This window comes from Cordyceps militaris, assembly GCF_000225605.1.
Source record: "Cordyceps militaris CM01 unplaced genomic scaffold CCM_S00004, whole genome shotgun sequence".
In the NCBI taxonomy this organism is placed as follows: domain Eukaryota; kingdom Fungi; phylum Ascomycota; class Sordariomycetes; order Hypocreales; family Cordycipitaceae; genus Cordyceps; species Cordyceps militaris.
Genome location: NW_006271972.1, coordinates 3858815 through 3879399, shown reverse-complemented (window position 1 = coordinate 3879399; position 20585 = coordinate 3858815). Strand labels below are relative to the sequence as shown.

Here is a 20585-nt window from a genome sequence, read left to right as displayed (position 1 = left end):
GCCAGAAAGAGGAGAGAAACAAGAGATGGCCTGCTTGGGCGAATGGACTCCACTTTGGGCGGTCGACCCCACCCACCATAGTATTTTTTTCCAACAGTGGGCAAATGCTCTCTCGTTCTCTGTCTTCTCCAACCTCTTGCGAGCTTACCATCCGAGAAACATCTCGACGCCCAATTCGCAGCGATGCAGGCAGGGCTTGTAGCGACGAGAAATCGCAAACGCTTTCATCACTTTCCGTAACCCCTTTTCCCCGTGAACTCTTCGATTGCACAGCGAACCGATTCGAACCCCCCCTCTCTCCAAAACGGTACGTTGCCTACAAACAAGACGCAATCCTTTCCTGCCGACACAAAGAAAAAAATCTCCAAATGATGATTCGTCGATATTATTCTATAATATCAACACCCTTCAAATCTTCAGGAAGAGCCGTCTGAGACGAACCCCCGCTCGCGTGCGGCCGTCTAGGTTTGCCTGTCCCCGCGGATTTGTCTCTTTCTCGACTCGTTTGTCTTTTGGTCTCTGCCGGCCGCTTCTCGTCTTAGAGAGGGAGTGTCGGTGACTGAGGCATTCGAGAAGAGGAAGGGGTTTGCCTTTTTTGGTGTCCGTTCATAAGGGGCTGGCCCGTCTGGTCGTCGCTGGGGGTCGTGGTGCTTATAAACTGGGTTTCTGAAAAGGAGATTTTTTTTCTTATAATTATGTGACTTGTTTCCTCGGAGCGAGACAGAGAATCATGGCTACCCTTCGGGTATCGTGACTCTTTGTCTCGTACTAGAAAACTTGTCATGTAACTACTTCACATCACGCTCTTTGCAAATCTCTGGATACATGTGCTAACAGCCATCTAAGTAGTTTTACTTTTCGATCTATAACTCGAAACGCCCCTGATTTATTTACTTTTCCCAACTCTAACCACAGCAGTCTAGTATCGCGCAGCCAATTATATTTTGCATTTCAATATACAGCATTTACCGTATAAAAGTGACTCCCCAAGTTCCCGTGCATCCCGTAGCCAGCACCTAAAGCCAGTCCATCTCACCATCCGAATCATCCAACACCACTCCTCGCCTACGCCCAGCCCGTCTAGCGACCACGTCGTTGCCCGACGGCTTTGTTTTGCCAATTGATCCCACAATGGAGCCCAGCTCAGGCACACCTTCACTCTCCTGCGTTGCGTTAAAGGCCGTGGGTTCGAAAAAGGGCTTGGACTTGTTGGCGGCGCCTCGAGGCGTCACCTGGCCAGTCGACATGGGCGACGTTGGTTGTGAATGCCCCATGCTTGACGTGGGCACATTGTCAGAGACGACAAAGCCTTCCAAGTCACCACCGGTGTCTGACCCATCCGTGTCCAAAATATCACTGGTCCTGTCACAATCGTCGCCCATTTCCTCCAGGAGGTTGACCGCCGTTTTTCCTTCGCCCTTCTGCTTGTCCTTCTTCTTGCCGCCTTTCTTGGTCGTTTTACGTTTCTTTCTTCTGGGGCCGTCGTCGCCGTCTGTTTCGGCCTCGGCGGCCATGTCTGCCAACGCCGCCTTGACAGCCGTCCGCCGAACCTCTATCAGGTCCGGTAGGCTTCCTGTTGAACCAGACGAGTCTCGCCTTGCATTTTGTGGTTCCACCGTGACTACTTCGTCGTCCGCCTCCGACTCTCCATCAGATGCCACAAATCGTCGAACTGGAATCTCTTGGTATGCGCTACCGTCGCTGTGTCGGCATGCTCGGACCAACTTGTCTGGGTTGGTGCTCATGGTATGCAGCATCTTGACGAACCGCTTGGTATGCGGGCCGTGTTTGAGCAACCACGTTGGACCCAGGCGTCGTTGTGATTCGGGGTAAGCAGTCATGCTAAGCAAGTCCGTCTCCTCATATGTGCTCTGGTTAAAAGGCAGGTCACGGTAGGATCGATTGAGCTCCTTAAGCTGTTCCTTGCTGAGAACCACGTTATCAAACTCTGGTACTTTACTCAAGTCGTCCAGTTCGGGGTTGCGCTTCGGTTCGGCCTTCTTCGTCTTCTGGCCCGGACCATTCATGAAATCCGTTACTTTCCGAAAGCCAGTTTCAACACCGTCCGGCATGTGAAACTTCTTCGGTGCCTTCTTCTTTCCCGCCACAGCTCGCTTCTTCTTGGGCTCCGGTAGCGACTTGTCTTGCGTGTTTTCCACAGGAATCTCAACATGTCTCTTGTCCACCTCGGGTCGTATGTTGCGAGGCACGATGCGCGTTGACAGGTCGAAGCGAAAGTTGAACCGGCTGCCTTCGCAGATCAAGGTTTGCATCTTTTCGTAGTTGTCTTTGGATTTTGCAAACTGCTCTTCCTCCTTGCCTCGCATCAATAGCAGCACAATATTTCCCGCTCGTTTTCGACCGGTTCGTCCCATACGCTGTAGCATGCGAATTGGAGATGACGACGAGTCGTAGCAGACAATGAGATCCACCTGTCCGATATCCAACCCTTCTTCGCCGATGGACGTAGCGACCAGCACATTGAAATGGCCACTGCGGAACTTTTCAATCGTCTGGATCTGCTGCGCCTGCTTCATGCCTTCGCCTCGCTTCCCAGCCGCCTGGCCAACAAAAACACTAGCCTTGACCAGCGGCTGATGCAAATTCAGCAGGCGGACAATGTCTTCCGCAGAATCTCGATATTCGCTGAACACGATGACGCGTGTCCCAGAGTCCTCACCCCGGTCCATGAAATGATTCAAGACCGCGTCAGCCAAGGCTGTTTGTTTGGGATGTCCAACGAAGCCGTCTCGTTTCATCCAGCTGGCAATCTTATTCATCATGTCTTGGAAGCTTGGGTGTTCGATCAGTTGCCGCTTGTACTTGGAGCCCTTTTGGCCCTTGTCCTCCTGATCGCTTCGAAAATCCACTAGATTGTCATAGAATGGTTTGATACCATGAAAATTTAAAAGTTTGATCGAATGTGCCAAGCTCGTGAGAACGCTGAAAATGGCGCGCATCATAAATTGAACGCCTTGGTTGACATGTTTGCCTCTTGTCGCCATCCACTCTTTTTGCGATTGCAGTAAACCAAATGTAGATATCGACATCGGAGTTTTTCCGTACCAAATATTTTGCGCACTCAGTTTATCCAACAGCGGCTTCAGTGCCTCTGAAAATAGTTCACAAACAAGATTCATCTCGTCGGAGGGGTCGAGCACGACTAGTTCAATGTTTCTGTCATGAACATATTGACGAATGTCAATCGAGTCCTCTGTACGAATTTCGCAGTGCGATATTCCAAGGTTGTCGATAATTTCTTGTACTGTTTCGATTTTCGAGCCCGGGGTAGCCGTCAAGGCGAGCACTCGAAAACTTTTTGAAAATCGTCGGATTAATTTTGCGACTTTAGCATACGCGTACTCCCCGACGGCGCGGTGAGCCTCGTCGATCACGATGAGGCAGATGCTTTTGGGGTCCGCGTATCCATGCGACAGGTCGTTGAGAAGCGTTTGTGGTGTCATGAAGAACACCCTCCTCTTCTGCCACTCCTCTTCGCGTAGAACAGGCTGAATGTCGCCTGTAAGTAACGTAGTGTCCGATCTTGGTATGCCCGCGATGCTGTAGCAAGCGTCAATTTGCTGAGCCACCAGGGGTTTTGTAGGAGCAACAAAAACAATCTTTCCCTTCTTTGTCCATCGGTAGTAATTAAGCATCACCGTCGCAGCGATGAATGTTTTTCCAAGGCCAGTGGGCAGCGCAACCAGAGTGTTGTTGAATAGACTGTTCTTCACAATGCTGAACTGGTAGTCTCGGGTTGCTCCCAAGTTCGTAGGATATACCCATGTTTCCATGGCTTGCTTATCTAGTTCATGATGGCTCGGCTCTTCCCGGGGCAAGTCGGCGCGAAAAACTCTGGTGACATTGGAATCCTGTAGTTGGCTGCTGGTGTCACCGAGCGGCTTTCCAAAGAGGGTTGTCTGTCTATAAACTCCGGACTCGGATCGCTGCAGGCCGGCGCGTGGCGCAGCCTGGATCGTATTCGCCCGAAACTGGGTCGGCGGCGGCTCGGGAGAAGAAAAGGCATCGTCGGGCAAGCCTTCTAACTCTGCTGCCACATTATGGTTCACCGAATGCTTTTTTCCGGCCGTCTGTCCATTCGAGGAAGAAGAAGACTGATTTAATCGGGCATTAGAGGACGATACCTGGTCAAAGGCGGTGTTTAAGTCCTCGTCAGCTATATCGTCGTCAAATTCATCCGAACTCATGGCAACCGTCATCGGCACGCCAGGTGGTACAACGCTTGAGTTGGAATTTTCGGTCGCTATTTCAGGCGTGCAGTACGCGTGGTTCACATGATAGCTTCGAGTTGGCGTTTGTTGTTCGGGTATGAGCTCAAAAATCGAGCGCTCATGGTCGAGTTCACCTGGAAATGCAACAGGCAATTTACGCGCCTGGTACCGCGTTCAGCAGAGTGCAACGCGAAATAAGTACCACATCACGTGATCTGAGCCGTGAACTCCGACTTCCGATTTGACCTGGTGGCAAACATTATTTGCATGCCATGACGATTATCAAGCCGAAAAAGAAAAATCCCAAAGCTACTGTTGGTTTGTCTATTTAGTGAAACATTGAATACTTCTAGTCGTCTTTGTTCTTGTATACCTATATATATATAGTTATGGCAACGACCGTGCCCTTGCAGCTTGGGTACAAAAGTGGGGCGTCAGAAAACAAACCCGCTGCGGAAAGCTAAAGTTGATTGTTGCACTTTCTTCATTTTTGTTCTCTTGTCTCTTTCATAACTACTTTGTTCCCCGGAGCAGGCGACTCTACACTCTGCTGCTCTGTTCCAGCGAATACCATATATATATCCGAAAATCCGCCTGAGACAGTTTTCTTCACCCAGCCTAAAACGCGTCGAGCCGACTCCTCGTCAACATCGCCACTTGAACCAACCCCACGAAGTTCAACGACACTCTACCCGACCACCTTCCATCAGCAGTCGGCTCACAGCCATCTTTACCCAAAAGCGCAAGTCCTTTCTCGCCTGCGGTGCGATCAGTCAGTGTCTGGCCTCCAACCGCCGAAAGTGCTGCAGCCCGTGTCGAGCCCATCTTCCTCTCTCCATCGATCAATAGCCTACGTGCACAGCCCGACCACCTCACATCTACATACAACAACTATGGCTCCACGTGGTGCTCGCAGTGGTGGCGCTCAGCCATCACGCGGGTCAAAGGCGACTTCCATGAAGTCTCAGGCTGGCTCTCGAGGTGGCATTCAAAAGAAGAGAGCCGGCACTACCAAGATTGACGGAGATGGAGATCTCGACATGGACAGCGCTGCCCGGCGGTCAGGCAGGCCTGTCGGCGTACAGTCAAGCGGTGGGCAACCAAAACCCAATACGAGATCCTCTACTACGAACCGTGGCGCTTCCAAAGTCGCACAGAACGTTCTGAAACACCTAGCCAATGGCAATATTGGTGAGACCACGTCCCGCGTCACTAGAGGGAGGACAAAGACCAGCCTGTCCTACCTCAGAGTACATGGCCTTAGGCAGAGCAAGGCCTCCAGCAACTCCGACGGTGGGGTTAAGGATCTCCTCAACTTTCTAGAGAGGAGAGCTTCTTTATTTACCACTGGACGCCAAAGACGAACCATTTTTATTAAGAAGGTATGTAATTTTATTGACCATGTTTCAGGGCGCATCGAATTTCCGCAACTACCCCGGACAGCTACTTGTTAAGCCAGGCGCTGAGCGCGACATGTGTTTTTCTCAGCACACTACAAACTACACCGACTGGATGCCCCGGAATATATCCCTGGTACTGATTACTTACTGACGTAACCCAGGCACACCTTACTGGAGAGTACCTATTCATAGGTTCCAGCAAGGAAGATGCAGAAGAAATAATCAAGCTTAACACTTTCAGCTTTGCCGGCGCAGCGTTGGAAATCGTTGAATCGACGGAGGGGCTTGGACAGCCTAACAAAGCGACGGAGTCGAAGGAAACGCAAGAGCTTCGCGCTAAATTGCAGGCGATTTTAGGCTCAAGATACTTTCAGGCAAATAAGCTGCTTAAGCTTGATGCCCTGTCTACAGATCAAGAGCTGGTCAGGCTAGGCATGTTTGAGAATGCCGAGCGAGCTCTCAAGACATTCAAGGGCTTGATGGTCATTTGTGATGACCTGTTCAAAACAGCCCAGGAGAAGCGCGACGCCATTGAAAGCATAAGCGTGGCAAGCAATGGCATTGATGATGTTACGCAGGTGGAAATTGTTGCCAACACGTTCCCTGAACTCAAAAATCTTGACATGAGCGGCAACAGGATTGCCACCATCAAGGCCATGGAGCGCTGGAAGGGCAAATTCAAGGAGCTCAAGACACTCTACATGACCGGCAACCCGGTTGAAACCGCCGATCCAAGCTACCAGACAACTCTCCTAGAATGGTTCCCCAAGCTGCAGGACATCAACGGTGTTCATCTGCGTACCGCGGCCCAGATTGCAGAGCGCGAGGAAGCTTTGAAACCTAAAGCCATTCCACAAAGCGGCCCAGACTTCAGGGACGTCAATGGGATCGGGGAAAAGTTTCTGTTGGAATTTTTTGGGGCTTACGACAACGATCGTCAAGGCCTCATTACCAGGTTGTACGACGAGGATAGCCAGTTTTCTCTGGCGGTCGACACCAACTCTGTAAGAGACGAGAGTGCGCCGACACCTTTGCCATGGTTAGCATACTTGAGGTTCTCACGGAACCTGGTCAAAATCACACATCAAAACGCCAGAGCCACGCGACTATTCAAGGGGGCGAGTGGCATCTATGACTTGTGGAAACTTTTGCCGCTGACGCAGCATCCCAACATCAAGACGGATTTGAGCAAGTACATAATGGACTGCCATCCTCTTCCGGGCCTGGTTGATCCATCCGGACAAAATCCGCTGGGGGTGGATGGCCTCATTATTACCGTGCACGGCGAATTCGATGAATATGATCAAAAGAGTGCCACGACGGGCAAGAGGAGCTTCTCGCGCACCTTTGTGCTCGGGCCCGGCCAGCCAGCCAGGGGTGGAATCCGCGTCGTCAGCGACATTCTTTCGCTCCGCGCATGGAACGCATTGCCAAACGTCTTCAACACCAACGGCACAGCAACAGCGGCCCCGGCGGCCCAGGCGCCTGATCAGCGCGCGGCCATGGTCGCTGAGCTATGCAAGCAGACTGGCATGACGCCTCAGTACTCTGAGATGTGCCTAACGCAGGTGGACTTTGTGTTTGACAGGGCGCTTGCTATTTTCAACGACAAAAAGGTTTGTACAGCTGACCCCGTTGCGGGTACATGGAATCATGACTAACTGGTTTCACAGGCGCAACTGCCACCTGAAGCTTTTGCAGCACCTGGGCATTGAGCCGCAAGCTCGGTCGCTATGCGGATTGGGAGGACTGGATGGGATTGGAAGGACACGGTTTATTCGAGGCGGGTGGTGGTTTGACTTTGTTCATGACATGATTAATTTGTTCAGCCGGTGGCATACTGTACTGTTTTGGAGAGGCAAGGCGTTTATGGACTGCTGCGTTCGATACAAGATCATCCCACTTCAACCTATCTCAGGACGTGCCATGATCAGCGTGACGAGAACCCTCCACCGTCTCGTTGACATGTATCAGATTGATCATAATTTGCGCAGATGACATTTTGCCGCCAAGCTCTCTTTTTTTTGCTTTTTCGATTGGGACGGAAGCAGGGGTTTCCTGTTGTCCGTTGTGATGCCAGAGTGGCGCAAAGTTACATGATGGGACATGGTGTACTGGGATAACTTATAGATTGCGTGAACCACCAGCTTGGCTGCACACGTGTTAAAATTAAACACTGATGCATTTACAACTTCTCCGCGTTCGTCATTAATCGTGACGTATTTTACAGCGCTGCGAACCTCCCTCTTGTCCTGCTTTTTTGTTCATGTTGGAGGTAGTGCGCCACGCGAAATCGGTTCCGGGTAGTGCGCGTGTTTCCCCATTCTCGCGAAGCCGGCAAAACCTCCCTGCCGGTTCTTGTGGCACCGCATGTACGTAGCACAGTGCCCTTTTCTTTGTTTCTTTTCTTTTCTTTTATTTCCCTTTTTTTTTTTGGTCGGCCCTCCCTTGTGCCTCTACGTGGTTATTCTCGCGGGGCGGAGAGAAGGGGGCGTATCAAGGCTGAGCAAATGCACAAACGACGAGACTAGTTATTTTTCTTTGTTCGCCATCCCTCTTTGTGGACTGTTTTTCTTCTTTTAGAGATGTTTGAACCCCCTCTCCCTCCTCGGCAGGGGAAAAAAGAAAAGAAAAACAAGCAAACAACAAGAAGAGCGTATTGTTCCATCTGCCGGGCTTCTGCAGAGTATGGAGGGCCCAAAACGCAAAAGCCGAATACTGTATCATCTTTACGACAATGGCAGGGAAACGGGATGTGGTTTGCTCCCATTCTGTGCTATTGATCTTTTACCATGGTTTTTCGTAATGGCGTGGGAAGGAGGAGGGAGGGGGTCGTTGCGCTATTGTTGGAATAGATGGCGGCAATGCAACGGCCGTTGTGCTGGCATTTCGTATTCCCGGGCAACTACATTACATATAGAGTAATAATGGGCGTCTGATAGAGGTCGGGGTTATAAATTAATTTCAGGAGCATTGTAATTTGGGGCCAACAGCCCAATGTGCCCGGGTCTAGGTCCTCTTGGCTGAATCCCAAGTCGCACCCAAATCATCAATGTGCTTCATGCAGCGGGGCGGATGCTGGTAGATCTGTGGTCGGAAGAAAAAAAAGAAGTCAAGGATCTACGGATAGTACGGATAGGAGTTATGCGAACTACTCCTTTCCATTTATCGTCTTCTTCTTCAGTTTCAGGCATAACTACTATTTGGCTTCGTTGCCGTTGGGCACTGACAGCTGTTGGCGGTCAAGTCGTATATAGGTATAGGTAGCAAGCAGGCTTCAACGCCACATGCATGTTCCCGTCCATGCAACCGCTTGCAGAAAAGAAAAGCAAGCCACGCGCTATTTATTCTTTCTTCTTCCATGAATCATACTTGCCTCTATTCTTCACCGCACTTTTGTTCGGGGGATGACTTAATGCTGAGTAAGGAACAATCCAACATCGCGTCAAGCTTCGTTGGCTCCGTAGCGAGCAGCCGTGTGTCTGGCGCGCGACCTTTTTTCATCTTTGTCGTATCAATAGTAAAGTACGCTTTTTTTAACCTTGGCGTATCAATAGCAATATACTCTTTTTTCTCTCTCGCATGTTGTGCGCCCCCAACGCGGTGCGTCCAATGTTTCAGTCCTAGCAAACGTCGGATAAGTGTTTGCTGCAGTGACGAGCAAACTCATCACATCGCACTCACGTCATCCATCTGGCCATCGTAGATCGCGCGCGACCAGCGCACGACGGTATCGCGGCTCTGAAGGAGCCGGAGATCGCCAGGTGCTGCGGATGCAAAATATAGTTGGGTAGAGTTGGGCACTGCTAGCCGCATCTTTGCTGGCTTGGATGATGATTTCAGACCGGCAGGTCTTCTGGGACCCGATCCAAATAGCTCGCTCTCACAACGAGCAACAGCCGGCCTCGGGAGTCGCTGGTCAAGGCTTCGCGGTGGTGGCCATGTGTCTTGCCGAGAACTGCGAACGTGGGCTACTGCCGTGTGATGTGGTGTGATGTGCGATGGCGGCCCGTGGCGCGGACAGTGCCGAGACGAAAAAAATTCTCAAGTCAAAGGGCAAACAAGAGCAAAAGCTGGACACTCGCTTGAACTATTGTGCAGGCGAGAGCCTGTAACGACTAGTATGTAGTATGATGAACAGCGGGCGCCAATTTCTCAAGGTGACGCGGAACCGAGATTTTGGGCTACACAGCCGCCTGCGTGGATACTCGATTGAAGACAAAATTTAAACATCTCGTGTACGATGGGAATTGAGGTCGCTCCGTTACATGGGTACACGCACTTTTTGCGAAGAGTCATTTGTATTTGATAATCGAAACGTGGAGACAAACTCGATCAATTCCAGACCCGTCTACAGCTCATGCACGTCAGCCCACGAAAAGCTTCAAAATAAGGACGGGCGTCGAGATTGGGTCTTGCTGTCCGCACACGTCCAAGCAAGTACATCCGATATAGGCAAGTGTGTTGGGACTGGTACGGGGTAGCCACGAGGTCTGTAGCCGAAAGGCTAAATCCGTTGACAATGGGAAGCAAGTCAGTGCGGGGAAAAAAGAGGCAGAGCGGAATTCGAGAATTAGAGGTTTGCTGCGCGTTTGCAGTAAACCGTGCTCGAGTGCATAGTCGGACGGTTGACGTTGGTGGTTACTTTTGAAGAGGAATATCCAGACAAACTGGGCCAGGTCCGTTTTAGCGCGTTTCATCGTGATGAGCTTTGGTGGGGGAGAGGGGGGGTGTGGATGGAGTAGTCGAGGGATGAATTTCCTTGCTTCTGGCTGGAAGAAAAGAAGATAGATGGGCGTTGAGGTTGCATGTGGCTTGTAGGTAAGAAGAGTGCTCATTTCGACAGCCTCCCAGCAGGGACGCACCCTGAATGACGCCAGTCGCAATTTCGCTTGTCGACGACACGGAAGCTTGGTCGTCGGCAGCTCGAGTTCCGACATTAATAATTAGGCAAGAGCAAAATGAAGGCGAGAGGGACATGGCCTTATTACGAAGTATTACGAATAGTGCTTGGTTGCGTCGTTGTCTCAGAGGCTTTGTCGTAGTACATATTCGAACGGATAGGGGGAGAGTCTGTATTTGCTGCAGTGCAACGGTCTTGTCCTATTCTGCTGTGCTCCTAAATGATTACGTAGGAGCAAAAGGCAACTAATTAGTAATAAACTACCTAGGAAAGCATCGTGTGCTTTTTCTTGCTGCATGTCTCTGATGCCGTCAGTTGGTATGGTCTGAGCGTTTGTGTGGACGGGAGTACAATAATAATACCAAGCACTTTTATTATACATATGCATAAACTAATGCAGGGCACAACAACTTGTCAACCCTGGCAAGTGGCTGGTGGCCAGTGTCTTGGTAACTGCCTAGGTATGTAGGTCGTTCGAGATGAAGAGGGTATCCGTAATCGCTTTATATCTTGTAGTTATCCGTAATCTGTATCCGTAATCTGTATCCGTAATCTGTACATAGTTGGACGGTGAATGCGATGACGTGCAGCATGCAACTATCCTTATACACAGGCTCACCACTAGCCGAGCATCAAGTGACAAGTTTGCAGTTTGGCGCCCGGCGTGGTTGTTGGTGGGAATTGATAATCCAATAATACTGGTGCATTGGTGCGGCGGGCGGGCCATTTTTGTGCAAGGGCATGCCTGTGCACTGGTGCACTGGGCTGGGGGGTGTTATGCAACCAGCACTATTGGCGCTACATATTGAGTGGCTGCCCGCATTCTCCAGCCCAGCGAGCAATGCCGGGGCCCAATGGCAAACCATCAAGCGTGGACAATGGAATTGTGCACAGCGCGTACTAGTTAATGCCATTTTGCATAGTCGATTCCTCGGGACGATTTGGCGCAGTTTTCTTCTGGAATGACAGATTCGTATTCATGCCTACCGAGCACACGATCTAGCTTTTTCGATTTCTTTGATCTCCGCATCTCGTGTTCAGAAGGCTGGTCATTGCCCCCCATCTACTATGCCATTGGACAATGCTCTCCGTGCCGGGTCGCTGGTAACTGGTAAGAAACCCTACTGGTGATGCATAACCCATAACCGCCTACAACGGTGCTACGAAGTATGTATTCCATTCGACGTCACTGACTGGCCAGCCACCCCCAGGGCGTCTAGGATGAGCGGGTGAGCACAGGCGAGACAGAGGCAGCCGCTATTACCCTTCACATCCAAAAACTTCACATTTTTTAATTCACCTCCCACCGCTAGTATTACATTGACCCCCCCCTCAAAAACTCGCCCCCTGAAACCCGCCACGCACATCGATGCAAGAATGGCGAAGCTTTTGCACGCGTGTAATATGCAAAAAGCTCAGTGCCGTGTACGCGCCGGTATTATTATGGCGCCACCACCGCCGCTTCCAAAGGTACCATCCTTTCAGGCTGTTGACCGGAACCTCCAACACGCCAAGTGTGCAGCCAGCGTGCAGCCCGAGATGAATGGATGGCAGGCGGCTGAGAGCAGGGGACCTGCAGGCGGTGGCCAGCTAGGGACGAGAGCCTTGTGCTCGGATCCTGATTTATTTATGCAACAACTTGAATCTGAACCCGTGCAACAACTTCAATATTTGAAATAATTGCAAAAACATCTTTCCAACTCATCGTCGACGTCGTCTTTTGGCTCCCAACCTGCCATCCGAGGCTCGCCTGGCTTCCTTCTGGTTGGCCAAACTCTCCCAGCACCACGAAAGCCTTTTTAGTGCCCCCCGCCTCAAAATCCCCTGAACAGCTCCCCGCCCCACGACATGCAGAGCAAAGCGCTCTTGGGCGCGCTGAGCGTCAGTGCCGAGCAATTCCCAATTCAACTGCTGCCCGTTGCAACCTTTTTTTCTTCGTTTCTCTTCTCTTCTTGTGCTCTACTAGTCTGTGCACTACGGTCACTCAGTATCGCACCGTTTGTTTGTGCATCCAATCGACGGCCCGGGCTTTCAGTGTCGCACTCTTCAACGTGATAGGGGCAATGATACCTCATCTGGCAGCCACCCCCCTACCAGTTACCAGCTTCCCTTCCCTCTCCCCTGCCCACTAACACCCGCAAGCTAAAATGGTACCTGCCCAACTGCCCAGCCTGGCGTGACGGCCAGGCTGTGCCAGCCCCCCAGGGTCGCCTCGTAGTGTGGAACCCCCCCAAGAGCTCCCTGCGAGCCTTCGTATTGTTAGTTCGCACCCCCCCCCAGTTGTTCTCCTGATTACCTGCTTCGCCTGCACTTTTCCTTTCTCTCCCCCGTTCCGCTGCTCCTGCTTTCTCACCTGTCCAGGTCTCTTTTTTGGCCGTTCTTTCCACCATTTGATTGCCTCGTTTCTTACATCATCGTTGAGGCTCTTCTCTTTCTCCCTTTTCCATTTATTTACATGGCCAGGAGCGTAGCTGTCATTCCAGCTCCAGCTCCAGCTCCCCGCTACCAGACTAAACGTTGGTGTTGGCTACGCACCCACTCCCTACATTCCAGCAACCGCTGCCCGCCCAAATACATGCCGTCTGGTACGAAGCACGCTTCGCGAACCCGATAGTCTTGTCTCTCGATCATAACGAGTCGCGCTTTCTCTTTCAACTTCTTTTTCTCATCTTCGAACCTCTACAATCCCGCCGCCCGGCGCGCCGCATCCTCTGTTCTGAACGGGGCAAACGAACAGGTCACTTTCTATCAAAAACAGAACAACAACAAACAAAGCTTCGACTGGTTTTCAACAAGTTTTGAATTTTATTTTTCTTATACCCAGCTGAATATTCCGCCACCACTTGTCTCGTTTTTTCATTCTCCACTTCAAAACGCGCGCCGCTTCTACGAATCCCGAAGCCTTTCCCAGTGATATCGCATCCTGCGAGCACATTCGTCCTCGTTCTCGCCCCGACTAGCATCTGCGATACGCCTCTTGAACTGCCCAATTGGTCCCGCCAAGTCATGTTATTTTGAACCGACCGCTTTGCTTGACCACGTCCAAACAACCGCCCAGGTTGAAGGGGCAAGCTATTCACAATGTCTATCCCCGGGCTTAAAGATATCTCTACGCTCGACAATGCCTGCACTGTCATTGTCGACGATACATTATACTCTTACTCGGACAAGGGATTTGGGGCGTTGCCTTTGCATGATAGTACGCAATGGAAACCCCTCAACACTGGTGTCAAGGTAACAGGACCCTCATGCACTGGCAAGAAGCTGGCCGACAAAAATGCAGCATCTCTACTAGTAGTCGGTGGCTACAGTGATGATAAGAGCTATCCCGGCTTGCAGGAATACACGTTTTCTACTGACACGTGGAAAACTCTAACGCCCCTGACGATGGACTTGCAGAACCGCCGTGGTCATAGTGTCGTCTATAACGACGCTTCTGATACCATTGTCGTTTTCTCTGGCCTCAAGTCGGATGACCCAAATGCTGTCGCGGGTGCTTCCCAAGAGACGCACAAAATCCAGATGTCAGGAGACCAACCACTTCGAGTCATGTCGGCAAACCCCCCGCGCTCTGGCAGGGCTGGTGCGGTGAAGCCTATGCTTTTCCCCTGGGCTGGTGCTGATATCGCCCTGATCTCTGGCCCCGCAGACGATGGAACTGTCTGGCTCATGAACGCAGACCCCAATAATAACGATGGGTGGAGACCGGTTGGAAGCGTTAAAGACTCATGGCCGTCGGATTCTGCCGCAGTCCGTGGCACACTGGTCGCCAGCACCAGTGACAGCTCACTCAGTCTTCTCAAATTCGACTTGAGCCGCTCACCCAATGTTGTGACGCGTATACCCTTGGCCAAGGCCCCCAACCAGGCCATGTATGGCGCTACTCCTGCGACAAAGCGCAGTGTCGATTTTGGATTCGGGAACTGGCCTGAATATAACAGCACAAACGCGCCGGATGCGACGAGAAACGGCTACTCGGTGGCCCAAGGCGCCAATGGCATGATTGTCATGTCCGGAGGCAACACCAAGGAACCTGTTGCCATTTTCAACGCCCAAAAGAACAGCTGGGTCAATGCCACCGACCTTCTTGCGGACGGCAAACAGAAGATTCTCGCCTCTTCCTCATCCACGACGACCTTGACCTCAACGACAGCGTCCTCTACGTTTGCCACTTCGATCATTACGGCCACTTCAACTACCGCAACACCCACTGAAACTGGCCCTGTTACCTCACCCGCAAAGCACGGCCCCAGCTCCAATGCCATTCTTGGCATCACCTTGGGAACTATTGCGGCATTTCTCGCCATCCTCCTTTTCATCCTGCTTCTTCTGAAGCGCCGTAAACGCCGCACGAATCCTAACCAGGGCGCTGTTCTCAACCCTGACGAGAAGGATAACATTGCGTTTGCCAAGAGCGCGCAACCTCCTGTCTCGCACGTCAACTACCGCGGCCACAATCCTACTCTCTCCACCGAATCGTATTCTTCTGTCGCCATCCTTATGGGCCGAATGGGACCCCAGAAGCAAGTTGGTGCTACCGGGAAGATGTCGCGATCGTCATCGAGAAGCTCGACCAGCTCTGTGCATAAGCAGTTCAAGAGCACCATCAGCAAGCCCATTCCCCAGCCATCGAACAACCCGATGCTGCAGGCTCACGATGACAGAGGCATCGTTTTCGACCCCACTGTCGCTGCCGAGCCCCGTCCACGCAATGTTGAGCTGACGTCGGCGCGGGATGGCACGCGGCGCAGCTCTGGATGGAACAAGTACTGGTCAGGAGGAAGCGCGCTACAAATTCTAGGCTACGGAAACAAGCGTGCGACAGTCACCTCAGAGCGTAGCTCGCGTTATTCGGAGTCCACATCGGCCAATAACAATGTCCGTGCGACTCAGGATTCCGCCACAGTGCCGCCTCTCAACTTTGAGTCCCCGCCTGAAGTGAATAGCGTCAACACCGGAAGCCCGGTTGTATCGCAATACGTCAGCAAGGTTCCGACTGAGGGCCTTGCCGGCACAATTGAGCGCCCCGTCTCGCCGCTGTCGACCGCTTCTGGCTACTCGAGCGGAGTTCCAGAGAGCATCAATGAGATGTTTAGAAACTCTAGCGAGAACAAGCCTTGGGGCCAAGACCGTGCCCCAAGCAGCATATACCAACATCGCCGAGAAGAGTCGGCGACTGCTGCACCACAGAGCTCCGGAGTGAGCCACCAACCACAACTTGCCATGGCAGCCACCTCGTCAGACATGAGCTGGCTCAACCTGGGCGACCAGAACCGTAAATAATGTTGACGTTGACTTTTTTGCCCCGGTTCGACGAAGGCATTGTCGTTCAGCATCAGGTTCGGATGACTTGGTTGGCTTATACCCCCTTTGTTTGATAGCGTTTCTCGTTCTGAGCCTGTCAGCGCGGCAGGTCTTGTGCTTTTTTGATGGTTTGAAGTGTAAGAATTCCCCAGGAAGGGACTCGAGGAAGTATATTGCATAGACTGGCGCAGCGCGAGCAAAATCGGGCTGCAACGGAGCGTCACTCTTTGGTTCTAACTCATTTTTCGCGCTATTCTTTTGTTTCTGACGCAGATGGGTGTGTCTGCTTACCTCCATGGGCGGTAAATGGCTTCATATTTTGTTGACATGGACCCCGACGACAAGGCCAGAGATTTCCGATTGGACATATCCGCCACATCACACATTTCCTCTTATCTGTCGCTTATACATTCTAGACTAGGGCCCGGGTTTGGTCCGCATTGCTCTTACTTTGATCAATCGAAGCCGTTAGCAGTTCCTGACAAATATAGTTGAGAGGTGGAAGTGGTAGTTAGGAATTTCATGGCACCATTATCAATCAACTCGAAAAGCTTGAACACTGTGAATGTCCTATCCCAATCACGATGTTAAGGTAGGGTGCGATGTGGCAATAAAACTAGGTCAATACCGCGACGCGCTGAGCACCTGAATATACACTTATGCCTAGTCACTGTCTGTTTTGCATTTGCCATGCAGGACCAAATCCTGGTCATGTCCCAAGACAAGTTCATGGACTCATTGCACACGATTGATCCACGGAACAGTAACTACTACGTACCACGTTTGAAGAGGGGAGGAATGAAAACAAGAAAATTAATATCTGCAAAACAAATTCCATATTTTTACCTTGTTGCAAGATGGAACCAAGGAAAACTGAAGGAAGTAGGAAAGGATGCACCGCTTTTTTTTTTCGAAATGGGGGGCGCGTCTCGGTGAACCAGTAGGGAAACATCAGCCGAACGCCGACCAGGCGCGCCGCGCCGCGCCGCCGCCGCTGACGGGCTTATTTTTCCTTGGTCGGGAACTGGGGTAAGTGATATACGCACAAGCCTGTTTGCGCGTTCTTTGTCACGAGACGAGGTGGCGATGCTGGCCCAGGGGGGGGGGGGGGGGATGACGGGTTGGTGATGTGAGCCTGATGTCTGGCAGTGACTTTGAGAGCACGCGCCTGATGCTGCCCCGTGCCTCTTTTATATACACGAAATAACTGAGTAATGGTACAACGAGCTCTTGTTGTTTTCTGACTGGTCAGTTTTTGTCTTTGTCTTTTGTGTGCTGCGCCACACGTCCATCGGGATACTGCTTTGTAACTAGCTAGAGGGAGTACACGCAGGATCCGTCCTTGTCACTTTGGCTGACAAGACGGCGGGTGCTCCCTTGTAGCATGGAGACTTGAAGTGTTGCGGTTCTTTCTTTTCTTCTTCTTTTGCCTGGGCTCTCGTAGAGCGCGGATGTTCGCGATCTCCTTCCAGCACCCCGGTTCGGTGCTTATTGGCAGTGCAAAAATGACATCCTTGTTCAACCTCGAGAGAGGCAACTAAAAAGAAGATGATAAATATTGGAAATAACAGTTGTGGTTGAGGGAACTCCAAAAAATAGAAGTAGTTGTGGCAGGTGAAGCAATGCGGATATATGCCCGAGAGCGGGTCAGCGACTTCTCCATGCCCATGTCAGGGTTGAGGCGGTTGAGGCTCGGCTGATGGGTCCTGATGAGGCTCTGTTAACAGGACCCAGTGAAATAGCAAAGACAATATAACACAAGAGATATATAGCATGGTGTCTTGGGCCCGGGTCTGGCGCTCGAACCAAGGCGTCAACTCTGGTCTCGGGGGATTTCTTTGCTGATAATCTAGTTTTGCTTGTATATATCCACTTGGCATGTCACTGGCAAGGCTGTCTGTTTTGACCGCATCAACGGCAAGGAATTTGCCGTCGGTCCTCGTCTAGTCGGTCTGTATTATCGTGTACCTTACCGGGGTAGGCGAAAAGACGGTCGATACAAAGAGGCTCTCGCTCCTGCAAAAGGTGTAACTGGGCGAGTGGTTGTGCCGCGGGGATGGGGGAGGACTTGGTTAAATTTGATGAGAATGGAGATAAAGGCAAGAAATTCACCCGGAATTTGGACTTGCAGGGTGCCGCCCGACGTAGCCGTGATGTTGTCGGCTGGCCGGCTAATAAACGCTTCCACCAAGAAACCCACCAAGAAACCCACCAAGCACGCTCCGACAAAGGACCCTGGTAGACGACCTAGTTATTGGCGTCTGCACAATGAGAGACAATTGTAAACCGTTCCTCTTTTCCGCCCCCTCTCCTGGGATCTAGTTACAATGTTGGTTGGTCGACAGCTGGCACCTCGCCCCAGAAAGGCAAGCCGAAGAAAGTTCCACAAAACGCCACCATTATTATGTAACGTTCTGAAGATACCCGCTCATCTCGTGCTCGGCGGGGAATTAGGAAAAAAAAAGTCGGAAAAAAAATAGTTAGGGGCCGAACGGGAAGAATGAGAAGAAGCAATGGAGAATGAAAAAAATTTGGGACCCCTATTTGCCTTTGGAGAAGGAGGAGTTCGTCGCCGCCCCCCCATCTCTCTGTTTGCGGAAGTTGCCCAGTCCAATGGATTCGGTACTGGGCCCTCTTTGTTCAGCCGAGGCGAATATGCAAGTTGCAGATGCCGGAGTGGGCTGGTCGGTCCGGCAACTTGGGTTGTGATTTTATTGGATTTTAAATCTGGAGCTCGGATATTTGTTTTTATTTTTTTTTGGATGCCGTTGTTGAGGAGTTTTAGGTAGAGTTCATCTATTTGACGCTGGAAAAGGCAATGTCAAATGTGACAGATGTGAGTTGATGCCTCCCAGAGCCGGCAGTGTACCTTTGGTAGGCAGGGTATGGAAATACTGGGAATACACTCTGACTATCTTGATCCAGTATCACATTTGGTGATGCGTTTTTTTTTTTTCCATTTTTTTTTTTAGCCTTCTGTTTCCTGCGAAGCGAGAGCCCGGATGGTGTGTGCTTGGGATGAATCTCCGCATGGAACTGGGTAGCGTGTCTTGTAAGTAACTAGGTAGGTAATTGACGTGAGCATTTCCTGCATCTCTGTGCTACGAGAGGAGAGCGCCACGCATGATGGGCTGAAGGGTGATGCTTGCCACGCTAGGCGGACGAATGACACACGTCTCTGCTTGGATTGATTTTCCGTGCTGAATGGATGCATGGATGCATGACTAGCGGGGGGTGAAGGGGGGAGGAGGGCTCGCGGCAGGGGAAGGAAGTGGTGGTTTGTGGTTTGTGGTTGTGGTGGTGGGGGTGGCTAGGAATAGCTGCTTGCTGTACAACTCGATCGAGAGCCCGTGGGGGCCAGTCGCTGCAGGTCGTCGGCGTCCAATATTCTCACTGCAACCTGCAGTTTCATGATTTGAAGAGGAACTGCAATTCCGAGAGGATAAAGTTTCAACGAAAAAAAAGCAGTGTCGTTGCCTATTGGCTGGATCTAGTCATCTTGGCGGCTGATAGGCAAATAGCAAACAGGCTAGTTTGGTACCTTTGTACCTACCTGTTAAAGCTAGCCCAGGGACGTTAGAAGGTGGAGGGTTAGTTGGGGAATCATTGGCGTGATTTTCAAGTGGTCCAGGTGGCTGAAGTGGTTCAACCTAGGTGAACGAGGAGAGGCAGTTGGTACATAGCAAGGTACGTCGGGTGCAAGCTTCTCTCTCTCTTCTCTGTGACCTCTGTGACAGCCCGCCCACCTTTGGGGAGAGCCCCGCAGAGGATCCGACATGACAAGCCTCAAGCACCGTCCAGCGTCCAGCCCCTCTGCGGTCGGTTGCGCTCGCATGGCAACAAGGTATGGACCTTGGTACTATCGTCTATCCATGATAAATGCCACTCAACTACTGGCGGCCAATGTTGGTCGTCCATCCACTTCAAGGCTAGAAATAATGAAACCCACTTGCTAGCAGGAGGAGCCAGAGTTGTTGAACTATTAGACGCCGACGACGGATGCGAGTTTGGCCCCCCTCCCAGGTCCCAGGCCCTCCTCCCACCTCCCGCACCTCCGATACAACCCGCACAGCTCTCCGACCGCCTACCTACCTGTACTAAGGTACCTAGAAAACAGTGTTAGTGCCACCTAGGTAGAATAAAGCCACCATGCACTAAAACCCGTCGCTAACAGGTACAGGCTGTTTCTGCGCCCGCCCAGTCCTTTTTGTTGCGAGTTGGTACCGGGAGTACCAATACGGGCCATCCTCCAACAAGTCTACCAACAACCAAGAAATCAAACCACCATCGCACCACTCACTGCATCCGCTTTCTCCCCAGCCTCACAGCCCTTCAGCTTCTCCATCCGACACTCTTGGGTTTTTTCTCTCTCGTCCTCTTCGCATCAGTCGCTTCCACCCCCGAATCCTCGACATTGCCAGCCCTCGATACCAAAGTCCTGTGCCCCGACTCCCCAGAAGACCCGCCAACCAAATTTCCTGCGACTGGCGCCGCCGCCGTCGCCGCTCCTCTTTTTCCGGCCGCCAAAAAAAGAACTCGCCCGGGGACGCCTAGCCATCTCGAAACCATTTCGGAACAACGAGTCACATACTGACCTGTCTACCCAATCGACTGCCCTGCGTCTGCGACATTTTTACTATCCGAGCTTCTCCTCTCGTCGACGCCGCACCGCGGCTCAAGACCTGACATTGCCTGGTTTTCACCCTCCTCCCCCAAAAAGCCCGCGCGCCGCAACACCCACGCAAC

At 51.6% G+C, this 20585-nt stretch overlaps 3 protein-coding genes across 3 annotated transcripts; 2 read left to right on the top strand and 1 right to left on the bottom strand.

The window, feature by feature from the left end:
- Positions 1–1016: 1016 nt before the first annotated feature.
- Positions 1017–4354, bottom strand: CCM_06268 (helicase C-terminal domain protein; the record flags this gene model as incomplete). The annotated part of the gene is made up of 2 exons (XM_006671409.1): positions 1017–4242; positions 4296–4354. 2 exons carry the CDS (start codon positions 4352–4354, stop codon positions 1017–1019), a joined length of 3285 nt encoding a protein of 1094 aa, XP_006671472.1.
- A 771-nt stretch (positions 4355–5125) lies between these two features.
- Positions 5126–7347, top strand: CCM_06267 (mRNA export factor mex67; the record flags this gene model as incomplete). The annotated part of the gene is made up of 4 exons (XM_006671408.1): positions 5126–5614; positions 5643–5765; positions 5794–7248; positions 7306–7347. 4 exons carry the CDS (start codon positions 5126–5128, stop codon positions 7345–7347), a joined length of 2109 nt encoding a protein of 702 aa, XP_006671471.1.
- A 6269-nt stretch (positions 7348–13616) lies between these two features.
- CCM_06266 (pre-mRNA splicing factor CLF1) lies at positions 13617–15818 on the top strand (the record flags this gene model as incomplete). Its single annotated transcript, XM_006671407.1, has 1 exon — positions 13617–15818. One exon carries the CDS (start codon positions 13617–13619, stop codon positions 15816–15818), a length of 2202 nt encoding a protein of 733 aa, XP_006671470.1.
- Positions 15819–20585: the final 4767 nt, after the last annotated feature.